The sequence below is a fragment of the Haliotis rufescens genome, unplaced genomic scaffold (genome assembly GCF_023055435.1).
Source record: "Haliotis rufescens isolate VD_foot unplaced genomic scaffold, xgHalRufe1.0.p SCAF_11, whole genome shotgun sequence".
NCBI classification, from domain to species: Eukaryota; Metazoa; Mollusca; class Gastropoda; order Lepetellida; family Haliotidae; genus Haliotis; species Haliotis rufescens.
The window spans coordinates 4,463,629-4,489,797 of record NW_025963791.1 but is presented as its reverse complement, the minus strand read 5'-3'; the positions used below and the strand labels follow the sequence as shown (position 1 = coordinate 4,489,797).

General features: G+C 39.6%; 1 protein-coding gene across 1 annotated transcript in view; it reads left to right on the top strand.

Moving 5' to 3' along the window:
- The first annotated feature begins 7,661 nt into the window (after nt 1-7,661).
- LOC124134315 (TATA-binding protein-associated factor 172-like) overlaps nt 7,662-26,169 on the top strand; it is a 61,793-nt gene continuing 43,285 nt past the window's right edge. The window contains exons 1-9 of the mRNA XM_046499064.2: nt 7,662-8,020; nt 12,711-12,834; nt 18,859-18,973; nt 19,342-19,479; nt 19,678-19,847; nt 22,136-22,260; nt 23,139-23,265; nt 24,406-24,564; nt 25,618-25,713. Coding sequence (XP_046355020.2) covers nt 8,010-8,020; nt 12,711-12,834; nt 18,859-18,973; nt 19,342-19,479; nt 19,678-19,847; nt 22,136-22,260; nt 23,139-23,265; nt 24,406-24,564; nt 25,618-25,713 — 1,065 coding nt within the window. The 5' untranslated portion in view covers nt 7,662-8,009. The remainder of the gene's footprint in view (nt 8,021-12,710; nt 12,835-18,858; nt 18,974-19,341; nt 19,480-19,677; nt 19,848-22,135; nt 22,261-23,138; nt 23,266-24,405; nt 24,565-25,617; nt 25,714-26,169) is intronic.

Genomic DNA, 26,169 nt, shown 5'->3' with positions numbered 1-26,169 from the left:
GGACCCTATATTACAGAATTTTTATAAATCAGAAAGAAATTTAAACTTGCTTCATTTCGGCTATTACAAGTTAGTTAAGTCTTTTGTAAGAAATATAATGTGATTTAAGGACTTTGTGACAGCCTACATGTCACTGTTCATCTACTTGCTATTTATTATTCTGTCTCACAGTCCCTGAATTACATCATTTGCCTCCACCATGACTGAACCTGTGATGCTATACCTCGAAATAAAGCATGTCTAGAAATCTAAATCTCAACATCCAAAATTATGGGGCCCTTTTTCCATTTTCGTTGTGATTTTTCTGCAAAAATTATAAAGTTTTCAGAGAATAGTCTAGTTCTCTTTAGCACTTAAGAAATATAGGAATAGCAGAAATGAAATCATATGACACTTCACATTGTTTTCACACAAATATTTATCCACTATTCATACATCATAATATTTGCAAAATCTTGTGTATCAGTTATTGTCCTGAAATCTATTTAAATAACTCATTTAATTCAATAAAGCCATTTACATTTTGTCATACATAATACTTCCTCCTCACTGAAAAAAATCAGTCAGTAAATAATTGTATTTAGACACAAAGTCATTAAATAATCTTGATACAACAATATGAGTCACAGATCTGGTTATTCGTTATTCGTTGTTCGAATAACGAAAAACAAGCCAGCACCGGGTTCGTTATTCAAAAGCTGCATATTAAACAACTGCAGTAATGTGGTCAAATACACTGAAATTCATCTAATATATGACAGCAGGTTCGTCTTACACCATCATCCAAAAGCTGTTTAGTTATTCAGTACTTTTGAGTCACAAAAAACAAACCAGCACCGGGTTCGTTATTCAGACTTGGTATAACAAATATAAGATACCGTATTTCCAGGAGGTTCGTTATTCGTTATTCGTTTTTCGAATAACGAAAAACAAGCCAGCACCGGGTTCGTTTTTCAAAAGCTGTATATTAAACAACGACAGTAATGTGGTCAAATACACTGAAACTCATGTAATATATGACAGCAGATTCGACTTATATCATCATCCAAAAGCTGTTTAGTTGTGTCATTTTGACGAACCTGCATCGTCGGCAAAGTCACAGAGTATGGCCACAACTGCGATAGAGACAAGTTTGGTTTCGTGACGAGTCAAGTTTTATGATTCACCGTCCGGATGGTTGACGTCATGTTTACAGACGTCGCGGGAAACGTTATTCTCGAAACTGCACAGGAAGAGGACAGATTTGTCGGTGATAGTGTGATGATGTGGGCAGCCATCTCCTTCACTGGTAGAACAGACTTGGGGAATTTAACGGCACAGCGTTACACGTTGAGATTCTTCGGCCACACGTCCTTCCAATTATTATTATATATCTCTGTGTGTGTGTGTGCGTGCGTGCGTGCGTGCGTGTGTGCGTGCGTGCGTGCGTGCGTGCGTGTGTGTGTGAGCAACAAGCGAACGTCATTTTACAACAAGACAAAATCCGACCTCACACGGCAGGACTGACAACAGCCTTTTTCAGGAATCTCAACATCCAGGTCCTGTCATATCCCTCCAGGTCTCCAGATTTTAGACCAACCGAACATTTATGGGATGCACTGGATCAACGATTGCAACAGCAACAACCGCGACAGTTGGCACAAGCACTGTGGGCAGAGTAGGTGAACACTCCCCAGACACGATTCGGGATCTGATTGATGCTACTCAGTTTTGGAAGGTGGCCATACAATATATTGAGAACAGATGGCCTTCACCTTGAAAATCAAATGGGTTTTACCACCAGATATCTATTACTACTATAAATTACAACTATTATCTGCAGAGGTCAACACTGTCGGTAATACGAAGTTTCACGTGTTGGTTGGTTGTTTGACGCCGTACTCAGCAATATTCCAGCTATATGACGGCGGCCTGTAAATAATCTAGTCTGGACCAGACAGTCCAGTGATTGATATCATGAGCATCGATCCATGCAATTGGGATCGATGACATGCTTCAACCAAGTCATGTCATAAATGTCAACTCAATGAATACGGGTTCAATAAAATATTATATGTACGATTCAGAGATCTTGGGATGTTTTCAATAGTCACTGAAACGGACGTACAATACATTTTTAGGAACTGCACTGTAACGACAGAATTCTTGAGAAGGGCTGAATATTTGCACCAAGTGGAGCCAGTGAAAATCATTTATGAAGCGAGATGGCTAATAGAAACGCGGGAATTCTCCCTGTGGTGTATCATCGTAATCTGGTCAATCTTAGCAATTTATTCAGGATGTTTCATATAATATTCAAATCTAGCATGCAGCTCGCCTGGTGGTGGCGAAAAGCCAAGATGGCCACAAAAAAAGACTTATTTTTTATAGATTGTCAAATGTTTGTTCAGTATCATTTGTTCAGTTCAAAACAATTCCAAGTAATGTTTTACTGAATGTTATAGTTTGGGTACTACATGTCATTCATTTGACGCAAGGCCTGTAGTCCATATGGCAGATCTGCGAAATATATAATATGACTCGTGTAGACAACACGAACTAGGTTTAAACTCAGTAACTGACCACACAACAAGACTAAAAAATCGCATCCCAGATCTGAGAGGACACAATAAAAAAGGCTAAGAGGCCTGTATTGACATTTGATCAAAATATTGGACCGGCACTGAACCATGCCAGTCCCACGCTACCGAATCCTGCAGACTGGGGTTGGGAGAAGGCATGTAGTAATACGTGGATACCCAAGGGGACAACACTTGGTCAGGCAGCAGAATTAAATCTGTTTCGGTGGAGAATCGAGACTGGCATTGGCGTTTAATATTTACTTGAACTGGGTCAATGTTTCTCCTGGCGGACTGAACTCACCCGAGTTTCATCCTGAGTGAGTGAGTGAGTGAGTAGAGTATTGTTTTACGCCGCTTTTTGCAATATTCCAGCAATATCACGGCGGGGGACACCAGAAATGGGCTTCACACATTGTACCCATGTCGGGAATCGAACCCGGGTCTTCGGCGTGACGAGCGATCGCTTTAACCACTAGGCTACCCGACCGCCCCAGTTTCATCCTGAGCTCTGTAGCATTTATCTATTATAATTTACTTGCATATAGCAGAATCTCGGCTTGCGTACGCAGCAAAACGTTAAAATTAACATATCGTTTTTTGATTCAACAGAATTAGTAAAGGAGCTGTCGTGTCACTGCATTGTGTGGTCCAACACTTGATTGTCTTGTCAAAACACGATTGTTAACAAGCAGCCGTCGTATGGCAGGAGTACTCCCGTGCTGCGTCAGGCAACAACAAAAACAACACTTAATTTTATATGTAAAATGTGTGAGTGGCGGATGCTACCGGTAGAGCAGGACATGCTTTCCCTTTCTTGAGCACTTGGTGTCATCGCCGATTTTAAGCGATCTATTCATTCACACCTATTTTTCCCGTACGCCCAATATAATCTGCTTCGGTGGATAATCTACACTGGTTATTCTCCCGCGGCGATGTTCTATATTATACAGGTATACACTGTACCCGTTAGAAGTCTTGCACGTGCTTTTGTGTGTGACAAAGGCTGTGTTAGGTACACTAGTACTGTTCTGTTCACGGTAACTGAGTTTGGAACTGTAAACACATGCATTGATCATGAGCTGATATTCCTGGTCATACTATCTATACATATTGATAATATACATGATAGATAGACTCGACCGTTTAACTCTTAATCCGGCTGCAAGAAGGGAGCTTGGAAGGTTTTCCGGTATAAGAGGATAAAAAGTACTGGCTGCGACTGTTGCGATAGGAGCATAATGTTGCCTTAAGACATATCTATACTTTTCAAATCAGGAACTTATTTATGTCAAGTGATAGAGTTTATTCCGTAAATAATATTTACGGAATAAAATCACTTGATAGAAGTAAAGACATTTGTCAATTTGGTGAAACCCACGAGAAAGGGTATGGTGCTGACAAACCTTGAAACATAATCGGGGCGAATTGAGATTCGAACCCACAATCACAGATTTCTGGCTTTCCCAAAGTACGCGACTCTGCATAGCGAATTGCAGTGCCTTAAAAGCAACTGGGCCTCCCGTGGCCCCTATTTCCTGAGAGTGTCCAGTAAGCTAGATATGTTTTTTTCACAATCAAGATGTATGAAATATGTTCAAATCATGAACTAACTCTCAGAGTATGGTACCCCCAACTGCATGAGGTCGAACTCCTAGACTACAGTGCCGGGCAAAAGAAGTGTACACTTTAAAATTGGATTTGACCAAAAATTTACAAACGTTATCAAAACGTTACTAGGCTGAACAGCCAAAGAAACGCTCCAAAACAGCTCAGTGATACCCGTATGAAATACATCACCATCGAATAACCATTTCTTGTTTGCTTCATTTTTAGCTGCCATAAAAAATGGGTGTGTACTTTCTTTTGCCCGGCAGTTTAGGATACTACGATGAGGTTTGATTTTTTTTATATTTTAGGCAGCAGTCAGTAATATTCCAGCTTTATGGCGGATGTACGTGTTTATATCGGAAATGCTAATGTGTGTTTTCGCAATGTGTATAGCCACCTGTTTATGCAATCAGATGCATCTCCAGCCATCTGTTGTTCTGTCGAAATTGGGTATTACACCTTTACCGTTATCGATGTGGATATATAGTGTAACAGACCATCCGCCCGAGAGGCCATTACACGCTATATGGACCCCAGTGAAAAGATTGATTTATTTAGTCGTCTGCCGTTTTTTATTCATTTGAGGCCGGCCATTTTGATTTTCACTGGACATGCTGGACGTTCTGAAAAATAATGAGGAGCGGTGTGGTAGCCTAGTGGTGAAAGGGTTCGCTCGTCACGCCGAAGACCCGGGTTCGAGTCCCCACATGGGTACATTGTGTGAAGCCTATTTCCGGTGTCCCCCCTCCGTGATATTGCTGGAATATTACTAAAAGCGGCGTGAAACAATACTCACTCACACACTAACTGAAAAAATAATGTCTTGTAGCTTCAAATAGTGTTTGGCATGAAGCGCTGACTGAAAAACATAACCTGTATTAAACAAAGTTCCCAGCCTTCCAATGTATGAAGAAACAAGAGGACAAAGTCATCGATATGCCCCTCAATGGTAAACATAGTCGAATGTCTCATTGTATATTTTATGTCAACTGTTTGTCAGAAACCCCGGCATTCCGAGCGATCACTGCTGGGAACGTCTACTTTGAACGTTCAGATAATCGGGACGATTTCACTTTGAACACAATGGTCCGGTATTAACAAGGTTTTTTGTGTGAATCCTATTCTTATCTACCAAACTGTGACAATACATTTCTCGAGAACAGTGTTCGTAGACTAACTGGACCTCCATTGTAGCGTCATGTACTTTGAATCGGGCCCATAAACAAAGCCATTGTTGCGATGGACCCAGGGTATATATTTATCCTCATACAATGGAGATGTGATACACTGGATATTCGACGACGATCTTTAATAAAACAGCGTTGACTGATTCCTTTTCAAAACTGTCCATGCGACCTTAAGTTTTAACACCCCTCAATTGAGTACAATCTCATTGCACCTTAATTTTGTTTGATTGGGTGTGAGTCAATTTTTTTATAATTTAGCAAGCGTATGTGGGTGACTGAGTTCAGATTAATGCCTTTCTTTAACAGCCTTTCATTCAACTAAATGTCGGAGGGAAACCCAAATTAACGCAGGTTAAAGTGTTCACTGTTTAATTGCATGGTGCTGACAGACAGTTCAAGGAACAATACTGTGCCGAATATTGAATTCGAACCCACCACTAGAAGATCCTACAGCCATACAAGGGTCACACCTGAACAGCGACCTCGACTGGTGACAGAATACGTAGAGTGTGAACTGACAGAATACGTAGTTCATGAAATGACACAGTAGTTCATGAACTAACGGAATACGTAATTCATGAAATAACAGTAGTTCATGAACTGACGGAATACGGTAGTTCATGAAATGACACAGTAGTTCATGAACTGACGGAATACGTTGTTCATGAAATGACAGTAGTTCATGAACTGACGGAATACGTAGTTCATGAAATGACACAGTAGTTCATGAACTGATGGAATACGTAATTCATGAAATAATACAGTAGTTTATGAACAGACGGAATACGTAGTTCATGAAATGATACAGTAGTTCATGAACTGGCGGAATACGTAGTTCATGAAATGATACAGTAGTTCATGAACTGATGGAATACGTAATTCATGAAATGATACAGTAGTTTATGAACTGACGGAATACGTAGTTCATGAAATGATACAGTAGTTAATGAACTGACGGAATACGTAATTCATGAAATGATACAGTAGTTTATGAATTGACGGAATACGTAGTTCATGAAATGATACAGTAGTTCTTGAACTGACGGAATACGTAGTTCATGAAATGACACAGTAGTTCATGAACTGACGGAATACGTAGTTAATAAATTTGACCTATTGAAATGGAGCAGATACAAATCTTGAAACAAAAATGCTTTGCAAGATGCGAAATTCCCGATTAGTCATGCTAACGTTATTTACCACATGCTGTTTATGCAAAAAACACAATGACCCTTCTAAATATTATTATCGTCATTCAAGACACTATTGTAGGTGTGTGTTTACAATAAACGGCTATTCGTTTTATCTGGCATCGCTAGAAGTGCATCTATCGTAAGCAGAATGACAATTGTAATGGTAATATAAAGGTGAAGTTAGATTTCAAAACCCCATCTTCTCTTAAACGGAGACGAATCTCCACGGCAGATCTGCTTGTTGCCCATTTCCTGCCTAGGTCTAGATGTAATTGCTGCCACGTATGAAATTCCGACATTTTGTCTGCATAATTTGGTTAAGTGTTAACTACTGGATGCAAAATATATTGTGAGTTGTTAGAGTAAATCAGATCTAATGCATATGCATGAATTTGAATCAAACTGACCGGAAATATATTGTACCCCTTTAATTCCTAGACTGGCATTTAAAAAAACAATATAGCTTCGTTACCTTTTACCGGATATTTAAGGGCTAGTGTGTCGTACTTTTGGCACAGTTGTGAACGCTGGGATTTTTTTTTTACCATATTGTAACATATGTGCGTTTTCTGTTCGTTTATATAGACATTTTTACCATCTAGATCTAGTTATCATTAAGTTCATAAAAGTATCTAATGGGCAGATTTGTTTACTTAAAGTATCCTTTGACTCATTAACAGTTTGCCAAATTCCCTAAGGTTTATGTTTTTTTTCATTCAAATACAACGAGAGCACTCAATGACACAAGATCAACCATGCGTACTCTCGCTAAACTTCCTACACTGTGTTGTCATATTACCTACCGCTTCTTTCTTTGTATAAGAACCCTGTTGAGAGCTGTCAATACACTACAATGCTTTCGTTGTTCCGAAATGTGTGTGTTTAAAATCTGACCAGTTTTATCGTCCCGACAATGTACGAGGAAGAAGACGTTAATATATTTGGGAGTTAAAGCTCGCGTTTATCATAAATGGTGACAAACGATTTGTAGCGACTACCACAAACCGTCAATAAATCTAGACACTTTTCATTGGTCAAAAGTAATGACCCTCCTGGTTTTCTGGCCAATCAGAACCCTCGTACACCGCTATTTTAGGCTAGAGGTTCAACATGGCCGTCAGTATAAATGTTCGCCGCGGAACAGGCAGGGTGTCGGGAAGTTTAACTCCGAATGTACTGATTGTCAACCCTGTTGTCTTTCAGAGTCGAACTGTGCTTAACTTCTTGCAAAATGTTTGCATTTACAATCTTTTAGACGAAAAATATAGTGGATATCAGCAAGTTTCTAGCCATACGGATACTGCTGCTGTCTCGAAAGAGGTTGCTTCAGTTCTCGTCTTGACATGGCAGCATCCGGTGGAAGGGTGTCATCCTAAGGGAAATATTTACCGCCGACCTCCAGCTGACGTAGACAAACCTGTCTGAATTCTTCACATCTACATTGCCATTAAAGCAAACGTATGACCACGAGGTAATTAGAGTGCATAGTAGAAATATTCGTTCAACAGCATTTTACAGCGGTACACTCTTCCGTTTGACGTGTGTTAAAAAATGGTGACTGGTCTAGATAATAATATGTCATATTTAATGTATTATTGATATTTCTACGTAGGTTCTTATAGCAGTTTGATTGTCAGTTTAAGCTTCTTCTCTATTTGTTATTTTGTCATTAATTTCCAATCATTGATGAAAATCAATAATTATCCATTCTGATCTGCATGCTTAGCCATGAAAATTAAAAATCTAACGTCTATATAAATGTGACCACTCATTATCAATGTGAACACAGAAAAATCTATGACTGTTAGTTAATTTTATGAGAATATATACAGCGTCAACAGTTGACTTTCAAGTTGTATGTCAATTACATATGCCCATAATTTCAATCTGAGGTGGTCTATAGTATGTGGTGATGTGAAAAGAGTGATTGAGTTTAAGAGAAAATATACATGTACAATATTCGTGCAAGTGAAAAGTTCCTTTCTGGTTGTCCCCTGCAATGACTTCTGTAGGTCATTTTCTGAATTCATCATAAATAAAGGAAAATTGGTTGAAATTAATTATAAGCATGATAAGGATCTTAATTGCGGTTCCATGGCTAACTTTCAATGCTCAATTCGAAAAACTGTCAACAATCATCAGAGGTATCTGGAATCCTTTTTCCTTTTACTGTGATGGAGAGTTGTATTGTTGATTATGTTCGTGGTCTGTTATTTTTAGAAATATCTTGTCCCCTCAATCAAAATACTAAGCTTAGTTTTGTCTATCAAGGTATCATTTTCGAGTTTTTCAGGACACTTAAAATTTCAGTATTCATTGAGGAAATTATTATGCATGTAGGATGCAGTATTTTGCATGAGGCAAAACCCAGCAAGTATAGACCATTTTGTAGACTGATCATAATATGAGACAACCAAATTGGTAACTGGTTTAAAAATATGTAGTTTTCAATATTTGCTGTCTGTTTATGATAAAATGTGACCATCATCTAACATCTGTTTAAAGCAAGCAGATTTGATTTTGTCTGAAGGTAACCAGTGTGTTTCTAACTCTCATTTAAGTAAAGGTTCGACTACAAAGACAGTCGCTGAAATGGTTTGTTAACAGGGTTATGTCCAAAGCCGATTATTTGCACCATTTTACACCAACCATTTTTAATTGACACCGGGTGTTCTAACCTATTAAACCATGGCTAACACTTATAGAACCTAAACACCTTCAACTTATTAAATGTTAAGACAACTTTGTTTTGAAAACCGTATCACAAAACTTTCAAGAACTCCATGCTTAGCTGGACAATGAGTCTTCCTATGCAATGCACATGAAATGTGAGTCTTCCAGGTTAACTTCACTGTTTTGCCAATCAGGTTATGCCCCAGAACAAGTATACACTTCTCTTGGACCAACTTAAGTACATTATCAATTACCTAAATGTAACCTAACCATGAGGATGGAATATATAGCTATGATCAACGTGATCAAGGAAAGTGTTTTTTTCTATTTGTTTCTTTCAACAAAAGCTACAAAATCAAAATGTCATGTACGTTCAATGTATTATGATGTATTGAATTACATACTGAGTTAAAACACAAAAATCCCTATTCATAAACACATCAATTTTAACAGTGTTAAGTTTTAATGTTAATTTTGCGGAGTAGCATCCAAGTTGCCATGTCAAAAGATAACATTCGTTAGCCTACACCGATACTGAGTCCATGTATGGGTGATGTCTGCATTTGATCAGGAATAAAGATCTGTAATGAAATACATGTTGAAATTGATACAGTGGATATGGTAATTCAACGGCTCAGGACGGTTTTGTACTCCGATCTCGAGATAAGCTGTATATTTGCGAAGAATATGCTTTAAATAACTGAAATATGCAGACATATCAAATCCTAGTGTATCAAATTCACTACAAAAACTATAGATACGCCATTGAAATAAAGCAATTGCATATATTGAAACTGTTAGACAAAATGATTGTGTATTAGCCAATCGCCAAAGTTACTTACCGTTAGTTACATTCTGAAAACTTCTGCTACAAACATACAGATAGACATGATAGATGCCCATTGAGAAGCACAACGTGTCTAGTCAATGTACATGTATCTTAAACAGTCGCTGATTGGTGATTAAAACAATAGTGCCTTTCTTACAATGCTAGGGTTGTAAACAAAAAATGGCTTCCTAGAGAGGGAGCCGCAAGCAGACGCAGACAGGTTTTCTCCCGTTCACGTAGTTTTAATTGATTTACATGGATTGTTACAAAACAAATTTTAAGTGTAATACCCAAATGTCAAGAAACAGGTGGGAAAAAAAAATTGAATACCCAAATCAAAGTTTAACCCTGGGTAAAATACCCAAATAACCAAAAGCTAATCTATGGCTCTGGTACTTTTGGGTTCCTAAAATTAGTCATGCATATTTGTACCCAAGCAACTCAAAATTAATTGGGTAATGGGGATTTATTTTGCATATTTTATGCAAGTATACTGCTTATCTGGAGCAGTGACTAACTGCAGTTCTTTAATGGCCAGTCAAAGACAAAGGAGACATGGATTAATATGATGCTTTACTAGACAGCTTCATTTCTTCCTTGAAATTACGTCCGTTCTGCGTAAGCCACTCATGCATGACCTTTTCTCATGTCAAGGGTTTATGTAAGCTGTGACGCTCCATTGTTCAACTCTCCCCTTGCACAGTAGGAATCAGGTTGCAAGATGACATGTATTTATGGACATCCTAGATTGTCAATTTGTAACTTGAGGAATATAGTGGAGCCTTTTCAACTTCATGGCGATTTTTATCCTGCTTGTGTGAACAAATCTTTGGCATGTTTTGACTACTTATCTGCTTATAGTTGTTGTTTTTTAATGATTTTCTTCTATTTTCTTATCGCATGCTTTGTTGGTCTGTCAGAATAAAATTTGTTGCCAACGAAATTTGTTTGGACATTACTGTCAATTTCAAGAATTTACTTTTATTAACATGATTAAGCATTTAACAACTGTGAAAGTTTGAGTTTATGTTGTTTTTTTATTTAGGTCATAAGAATCTAATGTAACATACCAATTTAGTGTTTTATACTTTTTTTTTATCCTGTTTTCATGTTTATAGACACAGGGATTGGTCAGCTTGGTCAGTGATTGAACCATTAACTTTTATGTGCCATAAATATGTGAGCAGAGACATATTGTTTTGCCTTGCTCGTCAGATCTATAATCCTAAAAATTAAAAATGGACAGGTCGGAACACTAGGACAACATCTGTTACAAGGATTATTGATGGCTCTTGTGACAGATTGTTGTATGAGCATCTAGTTATACTATTAGTAGTACTGTATATGCATGATAAGTTTGTTTGTTGTTTAACACCACACTCAGCAATATTCCAGCCATATGACGGCGGCCTGTAAATAATCTGGACCAGACAATCCAGTGATTAACATCATGAGCATCGATTGGGATACGATGACATGCATCAACCAAGTCAGCGAGCCTGACCACTCGATCCTGTTAGTCGCCTCTAACGACAAGCATAGTCGCCTTTTACAGTAAGCATGGGTTGCTGAAGACCTTTTCTACCCTGAATCTTCATGGGTCCCATGATAAGTAAAGACATGAAACGTTTATGGACAGTGTCTGAAATAACTGGATGCCTGCCTTATAATGATAACATATATAGCAAAACCCTAAAAATGGCAAATTGCTACTAGTCCTTATGATACCTTAACTATTGGGCAGTTTGGCAAGGACTACAGGACTGGTGCCAATTTCTAACGCTGCCATTTTCAAAAACCCTTCAGGCTGTTTATTTATCCCAAAGTATCAATAAAGGTGAGACCAGTTGTTCAGAGAACTTGAAAAGTGTCAGTGAATACTTGTATGATATCCAAGTTCTGGAGTGTATGGTTTACGGCAAATGATGATCCTCACTCCAGTTTGATGTCAACATGGTCAATAAACAAGGTGAGCTCCTGTACCTCTGGTACTTTGGTTTGAGCACAGTCTGAGATGGGATCGATGGTCAGGCTCGCTGATTTGGTTGATGTATGTCATCGATCCCTATTGCCCGGATTGGTGCTCATGATGTCAATCACTGGATTGTCTGATTCAGACTCGATCATATAACTGGAATATTGCTGAGTGCGGTGTTAAACAACAAACAAGAGAGTTACTTCTCTTATGTCGACAAGTATACCATGGGTATATTGACAGGAATTTTATTAGGATTCCAAAGTGGCATGCAATTGGGGAAAATCATTATTTTGTTCAAATTTCGGATATTTTAAACAATGTTTAAACATTGAATTTTATCATTGCATTCAATGCAGTAATGTTAAACAAAACTCTTTCTCAATATTGGTCCCCATTGTCAGGGGATTACGAGTTTCCTTTACAAAGCCATAACATTAGTTGTGACTATAATAGCATGAATTGGGAAATGTTTTATTCCAATTTGGGAATTTTTACTGATATTTGCTGCAGTCTTGGGGCAGAACATCTGCCTCTAAGCATGTCTAGATTAATCCCTGAGTGACCTAAGAATACGTCACTGAAACTAGTGATGTTTGTGACACAAATTGTAGTGGTTATAGAGTGACGTATTCTCATGATAAATATTATGATCGTATTGTAAGAAGATTGTTCTCCTTCCAGATTAGATCGCCTGTTCCTGTTGCTGGACACAGGGTCTACGCCTCTCATCCGGAAGTCGGCCGCTGACCAGCTGGGAGAGGTGCAGAAGCTGCATCCTTATGAGCTGCACAACCTTCTGTCCAAGGTACATCCCCCTCACAAGTCATTTCATGAGTTACCATGGTTACAAGTGGCCTGATCATCTAAAGGCCCTGTTGCGCTATCAAAACCTTTGATAAAAAAATCGATAAAATATTGCGAGAATTCCCACAATATTTTATCGATTGGTGCATGATATCTACTCTGTGGGACTTGGGGTGCATTAATGTACAGTCATGTGCAACTTATACGTTCGTGTAACGTTTAACTCGCTTCTTTGAAGCGCTTGCGTATTGCAACCGGACGTCTTTTAATTATTTTAGTGGGTACTTTACGTCTCACAACACGTGGCTGTCACATGACACGTTCTAAACTTGTCTGAGTGACCGAAAAGCCGAGATGGGTCGAAAAAGTAATGAGCTAGGCGTGCCTCTCAAAGACATAATTGCAGAAAATTTTGAAAGTGGTAGAAGTCAGAGACAAATTGCTGCTATCTTGAAGATTCCCCGATCTACAGTTAGATATATTATTCATAAATATTGTCGCACTGGATCCATCGAAAATCTACCTCGGAGAGCACGAAGAAAATTCATTGATGGACATGATCGCACCTCGTTAATTAGACTCGCAAAAAATAATCGACGAATGACTTTGAGGGAAATTACCAGTGAATTTAATTCAAATAAGGATCAAGTTTTTTCCAGAACGAAGTGTCCAGCATGCATTGCACTCTGAAGGATATTTTAGACGAATTGCTAAGAAAAAAATGGTTGTGCGCCAGGTGAATAGAATTAAACGTGTTTCATGGTGTAAAGAGCGGAGAAAAGAAAGTGTAGATAATTTCTGAAAAAAAGGTGATATTTTCAGACGAGAGTAAAATTGTTATTGGTACTGACAACCGTGTGTATGTATGGAGGAAGTCCGATGAAGCTTACAGGCCTGAGTGTGTGTGTACACCCTAGCGACATAAGGTGTCTTTGATGATATGGGGTTGCGTCACTTTTAAGGGTGTCGGAACTTTTGTTGCCGTAGAAGGAAATATAAATGCTGACAAATATATGGATGTAATTGACACTAATTTGTGGCCAGTTATTGCCCGTCATTTTCCCATTTTCGTCATTTTCATTATCGTCTTCCGGGATGATGACGCCCCTGTACATCGTGCGGCAAAACTAAAAAAGTATATGGAAGACAACCAAGTAGACACGCTTTATGGCCAGATCAGTCATCTGATTCGAACATTATAGAAAATATTTTGCTAAAAATTAAAAGACATTTAAAATCCCATGTCAACGACGTCACTACACCTGATGAACTTTTCAACGAGGTCCATGCATATTGGCAAAATATACCGCTTGAGTATGTTCAAGGATTATATTCGACGATTCCGAAGCAGATTCTGCATGTTATAAAGATGAAAGGTCATCTCACAAAATATTAATGGAATGAGACAAATAGATTTTAAGTTATTGACGCTGAAAGACGAGGTTGCTAATGTAAACAATGCGCCACCATTTTGAAGGTGGGCCAATATAAGTTGCACATGACTGTAGATGGGTTTATTTTATGCAATTATGGGAGTCACTTATTGATTGATTATTTACATCAATCAGACAGCTGATTCTAATATTGAAAATAATCATCTTGATTTTCTTTGCCTTATGGGTCTCAATTTACTATCAGCGCCTTTCATTGGCTGAAAGTCCCAAATGGTCCAATCAGAATGGAGTTTACACATTTTTGCAAATATATTAGTCATAGTTCTGATAATGCCAAAGATGTTTCTGCTTCAAATGACCTTGGTATCGCAGAATTGCCAACCACAAGTTGTTAGCGATATACAGGATGGGTCACATAGCACAACTGAGAGTGACTGAGGAAACGTTGAAAAACTGAGAAAGCTAGAAATTTTAAGCAAACCTGGTTTCGTGACTACACGTGGTTGCAGCAGAACTCAGAAATAAATACTACGACATGTCAGCTTTGTATAAATCATGTGGGATCTAATGCAACGACAAAGCTACATTCTAATTTTATGATGCGTACCTTGAAGAGACATGCTAACGGCAGAGATCCCAAACAAACTGTTGAGTCTCGATATATTTCCGACGTTGTTGCTGCAGTACGTCTTATCTGAGACAGATGCCATGCAAAGATTCAGTGTATCCCTAACGTTCCATGTGGACAGCATTTCTGCATCAATAACCTGCACACCATCTGGTTTATAGTTTTATATGATCTATCAGAATGTGGCCCCATAAGTTTTGACAATGACCCCATGTATTTATACTGAAGAGGTCCCTGTCCCCACTTGTTCAGTTTCTTGGCAGAACACTGCTAGTTATAATTATGCCTTTATATGAAACTGTTAACATTTAGATTCCGTATATATGCCTCTGTGGTGAAGTGTGAATGGCGTGTGGTAATGAATTATGCCAATAAATAATGATAAATGCACCTAGCACAATAAGATGCACACTTACCCCTTTTTTCATTTCAATAGTTAGGTATTTCTACACATATTATGACACTGGTGAAGATCCGGGTTAGAATAGGTCTCCAGCATCCCATGCTTGCAATAACTGTGGGTGGGTGGTTTGGCTCGCTCACTTGGTTGATGCATGTCATCATATCCCAATTGTGTTGAATCAATGCTCATGATGGCAATCACTGGATTGTCTGGTCCAGACTTGATTATTTACAGACCGCTGTTATATAGCTGAAATATTGTGAGTGCTGCATTAAACAACAAACTTTGTCAGAAAAAAATAAACTTCTTAAAATCTCTCAGACCAATTGACATTCTCGTACATTGACATGAACGACATTGAAGTTCACCAAACTTATTGTTTCCAAATATCAATCACTTTGTTACCATGGTTGGACGATTTCTGGCTGTTAACATTTTCCTGTTTCTTGGCCAGAATGACAAGGTGCAGTGCCCCAAAAAATTGGTTTAGGTTGACAAGTAAGATCAATTCAAACAGGAAATAAATATCTTTGTTTCCATGTTACTTCTTGATACACTTCCGTATAACTTGTATAGACAATGATCGGCAGATACCAACAATTCCAATTTTGGTGGAATTGTTACAACATTTAGAATCAATTTCCGCCAATGCTGTGAACTGAATACTATCATGATTATGCAGATTTTGTCCCCAAAACCTTCCTCGTACTTGACATGTTTAGACGAGTTACTGACCACACTACAGGCATTGTCATATGTATGTTACAGCTAATTATTATCAATTAATAATCAATTGATAATCACATGTTTTATCTTGTCGTGGACATGGTGGAAGGTTTACAGATTTTGAGGAGTTAGTGTAGTGCGATACAATGCTAAAGATTCATCAAAACCCATCTTCCTGAGGCAAGGGAGGAAACTGACTATAGAAGTCCAGTTTGTTTCCACTCTTGCCGAACTAGGCTGGAATTTCTGAGTTATATTTTGGCTGGCCTAAAGAGTTTATGCATAGTCCAATCAAAATCATGTCACGAAATCAACATCCTTTTCGTTAACAACACGGCGTCTGCCATGCAGATTTGCGTCGATTGTGGGATTTACAAAGCATGTGTACCATGAACTTGGCATGCATGTTTTTTTCCAAAGCTTTTCTGGTTTTTATTCATATGTTTTAGTGATTTGAAGTGATTCGCAAAGTAGGACCTTTTGATTGTTGATCAGATCGTCTTGACTGGGCACCACCATTTTATTTGAAGCAAATGCAATCTGATTGGTCGATAGGAGGGACATAGAAGGGGCATAGGTCGTAATCGCCACCGATGGAGCTACAATTGAGCCACGGAATTCCATCATATTTGGGCAAGGCTTGAAAATGGGTTTCTAAAGTCAGTTATTTCCCTTCCTGCTGGAAGACGATTGAAACCATACAGTCAGTCATGATAATGATTACTGGTGGTTTTTTTAAGTACAAGGTCATTGACTGATTGAGATTGAGCTTCTGACACACTATTTGTGTAAGTCTAACAGAGATGATCTGGACTAGCTCAGAGGCCAATACTTGGCCCCATGTCTGCAGTAGATGTCAGTGAAAATTTTGTTACAAATTTCCCAATTCTGTATATTTTAGTAGTGACTAATGTCCATTTGTGAGGTGATTTGTGTATCACTCACAACAGGACCAGTGTGAGGGAGAGGATTTAATGCTTAGCTATGTGTTATTGCTTTGAATGCAATAATAAAGTATCTCCAAGTTCTTGTAAATAAGAACTCACATTGAACATTTTATCCCAATTTGCCTGCCTTGTAACTCAGCTTCAAATACTAGATAAATCCATGGGCAAAGTATAGGCCCCCTTGGTCTCAGTTTCTGAAACATGACCCATGATTCCGTTTGTATTTGTTGTACATATCCACATCAGTGTAAAACCCTGGGTCAGTGGGGTAGCCTCGTGGTTAAAGCATTTGCTCGTCACGCCAAAGTCCCAGGTTCGATTCCCCACATGGGTACAATACCCATTTCTGGTGTTCCCGCTGTACTGAAATATTTCTAAAGGTGGCGTAAAACCTCCTCCATTACTTTATTGATGACTTTTTGTGTTGAGTTCAGTCAAGTCATTTAGTACTTGAATACTTCCACACCATGCCCGGTGTACTCAAATTTGTAACAATTGGGCAGAGCTTAGATACAAATACAAGTTTATGTATTTTTTAAATCACAAAAACCAGTAGTGTAAAGTCACTTTGCTGAACTGGTAATAACAACCCAGTGTGCCCTTTACAGCTTGCCTGGTGGATCAATTGCGGACACCGCGTACCTGTATGTGAACTTGACTACTGTTAATAATGCACATATGCAGTACTTGATGGCATATTTATTGTAAATTAGACAATTATCCCTCTTGTGAGCTTGACACAGGATGCACATAAACAGTTGCAAATAAGTCAGATTAAATTTCATTTAATATGTGTTTCAAGCTGAATTATTAATAAAAATGTCTACTTATTAGCATGATCAGTTTAACAAATCATAACTATACCCCCCTGACTGGACCAAGAGGGTAAAAATATGTTGAGTATGCACAGAAAAATATAAATAGCCAAAGAGAATGTGAATAAATACTCAACATGCTCAACTGATCAAAAATGTATCTGGTTGGGTAATCATGGTAATGTTGAGAATAAAACTATAAAAAAATCTAATTGCAAACATTAGCTACATGGCCACCCAAATCCTTTGCATTCTGTCGGTGAAACTACGGAGAAGTGTATTCACATGTATAACTTGGTAAAGCATCATCTTCAAACAGTACATTTATCATTGTTTATGTTGTCTTGCTTCCTCATAGAGGGAAATGTTGCAGTTCACTACGTTGTCATGGAAACTAAGACATTTAGAACTAAATTATGTATTGCTTTTACTGATCCAAAGTTCTGTGCAGAGTTGAGTCTATTAAACACACCCACACCTATGATTGTGTGTTCGAAATCCAGGTTTCACCTGATTGTTTCTAGGTTTGTCATAACAAGACCCATGCGCAGTGGTTTCACCAAAGTTGTGAACGTCTGAAACCTGCATCATTTCCTCCACATCAAGCTGGAACACTGTGACATAACTCGTGCGTGCGGGCGGGCGGGCGGGCGGAAGAGAGACAGACGGGTGATTGCTATGACCAATGATTAACCAAGTCTGACCACCCTATTGGTTTAATCTATTCATATGACGACCCGTAAAGATCCTGGGTAGAATAGGTCTTCAGCAAACCATGCTGCAGTCAAAATGGAATATTGTTGTTGTAAGAGGTGACTAGTGAGATTGGGTGGTCAGACTCGCCCGATTGCATAGATCGATGATCATGACATCAATCACTGGATTGTCTGGTCCACACTCTATTATTTGCAGACGGCCATCATATAGCTGGAATATTGCTGAGTGTGGCGTTAAACAACAAACAAACGAACAAACATCATACAACAAGCATAGGTTGCTAGGGACTTATTCAAACCCGGAATCCGCACTTGTTCATAACTTTTCAAAACATCATTAAGCCAAACTCGCCAAATGGCTGCAGAAGGTAATGCACGATGGTTTGCACTCCTCAGGTACATGGCTACCTGTGCAGCAGCAACTGGGAGACTCGTATTGCGGCAGGATTAGCAGTAGAAGCCATCTCCAAACATGTCCCGCAGTGGGAGCCCAGAGGAGCTCCTAAATCAGGTCAGTCTTGTTACCGTGGTTACCTTACAGGATTTGTACAAATTAATACCCTTGTGACGTACTATGCTTGGCGTATTAGGCGACTAACAGGATTTGGTCAGGTTTGCTGACTTGATAAGATGAAGATAGATTATCTGGTCCAGACTTGATAATTTACAGACCACTGTCATATAGCTGGAATATTGCTGAGTGTGGTGTTAAACATCAAACAAACAAACAAAATCCTTTTTCAAAGTCAGTGATCAATCTTAAAATTTCATCTAATTCCCAACACTTTTCCAAAATGTTCCAAGCTTTGTCAGTACATGTACTCGCATTGCTCTGAAATGTATGAAGTCATTCATGGATGAATTTGTCCACATTGCTAGAGTTCCCATCACCCTCGTCGGCACATGTGGCTGGCCGCATCCTGTTCTCCCACTTCGACATCAACAAGGTGTTGGCATACGGGACGTCGCTGCTCGGATCTGAGGGTGCCCAGTACGACGTGGACATGTCAGCTATGGGTAAGTCAGTGTTAAACAGGACCTCTCTCAAACCTGAGGGAACAGATGATCAACATTAAGATATCTTTAACGTTTTTGCACATGTCATCCGTAGTTTGTCAGGAGAGCGGAAGGTCTCTCCCCTGTCAGTTTAGAAAACCAGTAGCATACCTAAAGGTCCCCCTTTATTTCAAACACTTTGTTATATGCCTGTTTTAGCACTGGGTGACCAAGAGTCCCTCATTCGGCAGCGGCAGCTGCTGAACAAGCGCCTTGGGTTGGATATAGCTGGCAACCTCGGGATCGAGACAGACAACATTTTTAATGATGAAGATCTTATGGCTGCACAGAGCAATGGACAGTCCAGCAGCAGGAACATCTGCAGCCAGGTAGGAGACACTTTGATCAGTGTGATAGTCAGTTGTGTGTTACTGCAGCCAGGTTGGAGACAGTTTGATCAGTGTAATAGTCAGTTGTGTGTATCTGCAGCCAGGTAGGAGACACTTTGATCAGTGTGATAGTCAGTTGTGTGTATCTGCAGCCAGGTAGGAGACACTTTGATCAGTGTGATAGTCAGTTGTGTGTATCTGCAGCCAGGTAGGAGACACTTTGATCAGTGTGATAGTCAGTTGTGTGTATCTGCAGCCACGTTGGAGACACTTTGATCAGTGTGATAGTCAGTTGTGTGTATCTGCAGCCAGGTTGGAGACACTTTGATCAGTGTGATAGTCAGTTGTGTGTATCAGTGTGATAGTCAGTTGTGTGTATCAGTGTGATAGTCAGTTGTGTGTATCAGTGTGATAGTCAGTTGTGTGTATCTGCAGCCAGGTTGGAGACACTTTGATCAGTGTGATAGTCAGTTGTGTGTATCAGTGTGATAGTCAGTTGTGTGTATCAGTGTGATAGTCAGTTGTGTGTATCTGCAGCCAGGTTGGAGACACTTTGATCAGTGTGATAGTCAGTTGTGTGTATCAGTGTGATAGTCAGTTGTGTGTATCAGTGTGATAGTCAGTTGTGTGTATCAGTGTGATAGTCAGTTGTGTGTATCAGTGTGATAGTCAGTTGTGTGTATCTGCAGCCAGGTTGGAGACAGTTTGATCAGTGTGATAGTCAGTTGTGTGTATCAGTGTGATAGTCAGTTGTGTGTATCAATGTGATAGTCAGTTGTGTGTATCAGTGTGATAGACAGTTGTGTGTATCAGTGTGATAGTCAGTTGTGTGTATCAGTGTGATAGACAGTTGTGTGTATCAGTGTGATAGACAGTTGTGTGTATCAGTGTGATAGTCAGTTGTGTGTATCTGCAGCCAGGTTGGAGACACTTTGATCAGTGTGATAGTCAGTTGTGTGTATCAGTGTGATAGTCAGTTGTGTGTATCAGTGTGATAGTCGGTTGTGTGTATCAGTGTGATAGTCGGTTGTGTGTATCAGAAGCCAGGTTGGAGACACTTTGATCAGTGTGATAGTCAGTTGTGTGTATCAGTGTGATAGTCAGTTGTGTGTATCAGTGTGATAGTCGGTTGTGTGTATCAGAAGCCAGGTTGGAGACACTTTGATCAGTGTGATAGTCAGTTGTGTGTATCAGTGTGATAGTCAGTTGTGTGTATCTGCAGCCACGTTGGAGACACTTTGATCAGTGTGATAGTCAGTTGTGTGTATCAGTGTGATAGTCAGTTGTGTGTATCAGAAGCCAGGTTGGAGACACTTTGATCCGTGTGATAGTCAGTTGTGTGTATCAGTGTGATAGTCAGTTGTGTGTATCAGTGTGATAGTCAGTTGTGTGTATCAGTGTGATAGTCAGTTGTGTGTATCAGAAGCCAGGTTGGAGACACTTTAATCAGTGTGATAGTCAGTTGTGTGTATCAGTGTGATACACTGATAGTCAGTTGTGTGTATCAGAAGCCAGGTAGGAGACACCTTGATCAGTGTGATAGACAGTTGTGTGTATGTGCAGCCAGGTTGGAGACAGTTTGAACAGTGTGCATGGTGTGATAGTCAGTTGTGTGTATCAGTGTGATAGTCAGTTGTGCGTATCTGCAGCCAGGTAGGAGACACTTTGATCAGTGTGATAGTTGGTTGTGCGTATCAGTGTGATAGTCAGTTGTGTGTTTGTGCAGCCAGATATGAAAGCTTTGATCATTGTGATAGCCTTTTGTGTGTATCTGCAGCCAGATGTGAAAGCTTTGATCATTGTGATAGCCTTTTGTGTGTATCTACAGCCAGATATGAGAGCTTTGATCATTGTGATAGCCTTTTGTGTGTTTCTGCAGCCAGATGTGAAAGCTTTGATAATTGTGATAGCCTTTTGTGTGTATCTGCAGCCAGATATGAGGGCTTTGATCATTGTGATAGCCTATTGTTTGTTTCCTATTTCACTGCAGATAGAGTTTGATCACTGCCGAATGGATATGCTGGGGCAATGGGTGACCTCGTGATCTGAGACACCCTAAGTTGCACTGGAATGTTGTGTCCTATAAGTGTCACCATGGTAAAAGGATGAACTGGTTGTGGGTTCGAACCCAAGATTCATCCCGATCTATGATCCCTGGTACATCGGTAATACACACTGATGACCTGTCCGACTTTGCCCTTCCTCCCACATAAAGCTGACGCCTAGTGATGTAACTAAAACACTGTGTAAGGCAAACTCTACCCTAATCCACTTCCTGACTTCTGCAGCCTGTGGCAGACATCGTGAAGCAACAGCTGCTGGACGTGATGGGCGGGATGAGTGCCCGGGAACGCAACCGGGCTAAGCGGAGGGCAAAACACATCATCAAACAGAAGTCTCGAGAGTCTCAGAGGTGAGGAAATTGGGTTTTCCTGTATGATAAAAAAATGAAAACTATTTATTCCCAGTTAATGGTTTATAACCAGTTGGGGCAAGACACTCAAAACTTTTGTGTGACTCTTTAAATTGTACTCTTGGCTTTCAAAACATATGAAATGAGCATGGTGTTGAGTGACGATCGTATCAATCAGTGATCATGACATCAATCTGGTCTAGACTCCATTATATACGGGCTGCCATCATATAGCTGGAATATTGCTGAGTGTGGCAATGTATACAAAACACAAAGATACAAAAACATGTAGTCTAAATGTTAAGCCATGCATGGCTCTCTTAATTATGCTCATGACTCACTGAATTATGTCCTTGACTCACTGAATTATGCTCATGGCTCACTGAATTGTGCTCTTGACTCGCTGAATTGTGCTCTTGACTCGCTGAATTGTGCTCTTGACTCACTGAATTATGTCCTTGACTCATTGAATTGTACTTTTGACTCACTGAATTGTGCTCTATTATGCTCTTGACTCACTGAATTAGGCTCATGACTCACTGAATTGTGCTATTGACTCACTGAATTATGTCATTGACTCACTGAATTGTGCTTTTGACTCACTGAATTGTGCTCTATTATGCTCTTGACTCACTGAATTAGGCTCATGAGTCACTGAATTGTGCTCTTGACTCACTGAATTGGGCTCTATTATGCTCTTGACTCACTGAATTATGCTCTTGACTCACTGAATTGTACTTTTGACTCACTGAATTATGGTCTTTACTCACTGAATTCTGCTCTTGAATATCAGAGTAACTTTTCCGACATGATAGAGCTGATGTATCGCTCAATGCAGTGTAAGCGTCAGTTCAGTAAAGTAAATCATGTTTCCACAGTTGTGATGGCAGTACAGAAGGCGAACCTCCAAATAAACGACAACGCCCAACAACGCCATCAAGTGAGGATGGAGTTGATGACAAGCTGGTCATAGATTCCACAGACACTACACTAAACTTTGAGGAGGTGGGTCCCTCTGTGACAGTGTGTAAGGCACTTCACCTTTGCCAGTACCCTTGTCTTTATACAATGTGTTTCTCCATCCCCTGTGAATACACATGGACGCTATGCTGTGAAGTAGTGATGTCTGTCTATTTTGTTGTAAGCTAATGAAATGAGGCCATTTGTACTTCATTGAAGTCCAGTAAGCAGAACTTGCCCCCATTACCATTTCCTGACATAGCAATATGTGGAGCAGACGGCAACAGGGCTATGGCACATGTAACACACATTGTGAAGCAGGAATCACTACTGTTTGTGAGAGAGACCGCCTCCATGGTCCAGTAGTAGAGTGTCCGCCCAGAGCGCAGAAGGTTGGGGGTTGGATCCCCAGCCATGTCATACCAAAAGACATTAAAAGATGGTACTTGTTACACTGCTTGGCGCTCGGCATTAAGGGGCTAAAACAAGGACTGGTTTTGAGTGGGTTTTTCATGTTAAACTGTGGCATAGAATCTCTGTGAGCTAACACTACAAAATCAGCATTAGTCTGAACAAGTACAAGCAGGCACACACACACACATGTGCATGCACGTCTTTATATAAGTGCAATAATCTTGGACGTGACGTTAAACCTTACATCCTGTTTGTGAGATTGAAGTTGAGCACTCATTGGCCTGAGTTCAAGTGGGTTCCCAATCCCTGAAACCAGGTCTGGATTTGTTGGGTGAAAATAGCGATACATGTTTTCATATGTGATAGAGGGACATAGTGTGTACAAGCCCATGAACTATTAACAATGCACTTCACCGGAACGAATGAGTCCTTATTTGGCAAATATGGAAAATGTAGCATTACAGGGCTATGACGTAATATGTAAAAGGTGTAGACTTAAGTTTGAATATTTACCTGAGTGACGTATCCTATTATCTCATCAAATGTGGTTGAAGGGGAATGTGCTTTTATTTTTCCTTTGCCTGAAAGTAGGAACATTTTTCATTTTGAGACTCCAGTTTAGAACAGGACGCACGCACGCACACACGCACACAGAGTTTGTCAGTTGTAATTAGCATTTCAAGTTCACTCCTAAAAAAATACCCTCACCCTTTTGAACCTGCTCTGAAATATTTATGGTCAAGAAATGTCCTGGTAACATATCTTCCACAGATGGAGGAGTGGCCATTCGAGTCTTTCTGTGAGCTGATGATGAATGACTTGTTCCACACGTCGTGGGAGACGAGGCACGGGGCAGCTACAGGGCTTCGGGAGGTCATCAAGCTTCACGGACGAGGGGCAGGGAAGACGAACGACACGCCGGCCGATCAGGTAGAGGAGTTTTTCACGTATAGACATTTGTTTGGTTCCCTTGGCATAATGGCAGCATGGGTTAATATGTGCAGATGACACACATCTTTAGCCTGGTAATGTTCGTGTTTCTGTCCCCTCCGATGGGATCCATTTGTCACCGCCCATCACCTTCTGAAACAGGCTGAAGGTCCTGCATGTGATGGACAGTTTCAAGTGCTGATACATGTCTATCATGGTCTATAACTGGATTGGATTCCTAATTGATATGTCTCTGGGTGTATATGTGGGTTTTACTTGAGATTAATTTAACACATGGTTATTTATTTGAGAAGTACTCATCTAACACTGGTTCCTTGATAATCCAGAGTATTATCCCTACAGTCTATTATGATTAATACCCCGGACCCTATCGCAACCTCACCTGTAATTTCTATATGGCTTATATGACATGAATTCCAATTGAACGACTGTTCTTTTACAACTGAAACAAGCGGAAATATTACCTGTACTCAACACAACTACTGTTTGGCATCACAAGTACATCTGGAACATCTTCCCTCATGCTCTCGGCATGCTCATTTAATAGGATATTCTTTCCCCCGGGAAATTCTTTCCAGGAGAAAGTAATATCCAAGGCAAAAATATCCAGTGGAAATGTTTGCCAAGGATATTATTTCCACAGCCAGTATCTTTCTAACACTTGAATATTCTGTATAAATATCCTTTCTTCCTGAAACTTTATGACCCAGAAACATTAATTGTTTACACTTAGTCGTCAATTTACAATTTTCCAACAACTGATACTAAAATATAGCAAGGCCTCACTTTGGGGAGGTTGTGATTTTGAGTGTAGATCTGTGCCGCTCTTGTGTTCTGAGCATGCTGAGGAGGCATTTTGATTGGTTGTTGATTTCAAGCTCTCAACAAGATAAATTCTATGCTAAGTTGGTGATGTCACTTAGGAAATAAAGTTATAGAGGTGAATTTGTACAAGGTATGTATCATAATCATGATCAGATGATAATAGAATGAAAATATCAAATAAGTTTCATATATTGTGTTTCCTTTCAGTTGCCTGCTGTCAACCATATATGGCTGTCTGACCTTGCCCTTCGAGTCCTATGTGTTCTAGCTCTGGATAGGTTCGGAGACTTTGTGTCCGATGAGGTCAGATATTGGAATATGTGATTTTGATGAAATGATTCTCCATTATTTATGTTAATAAACCGTAAATTTAGTAAAAGGTTTCGATGCAATATGTGCAAGTTTATGTCTCACAATTCTTGTCCCAAATAATGAAGTAATCAAAAAGATAAAACATACCTTTGTCTTTCCATTCTGGAATCTCAAATTTTGATATATGCTCATTGATATCCGTGAAGACGTAAACGACATACTATGCTTGTTGGAAGAGGCGACTAACGGGATCAGGTGGTCAGGTTCACTGACTTGGTTGATGCATGTCAACATATCCCAATTGCGTGGATCAATGCTCATGATGTCAATCACTGGATTGTCTGGTCCAGACTCTATTATTTACAGACTGCCGTCATATTGCTGGAATATTGCTGTGTATGGCGTTAAACAACAATCAAATCTTGCTCGTTGATGTTTTGAGCGGAA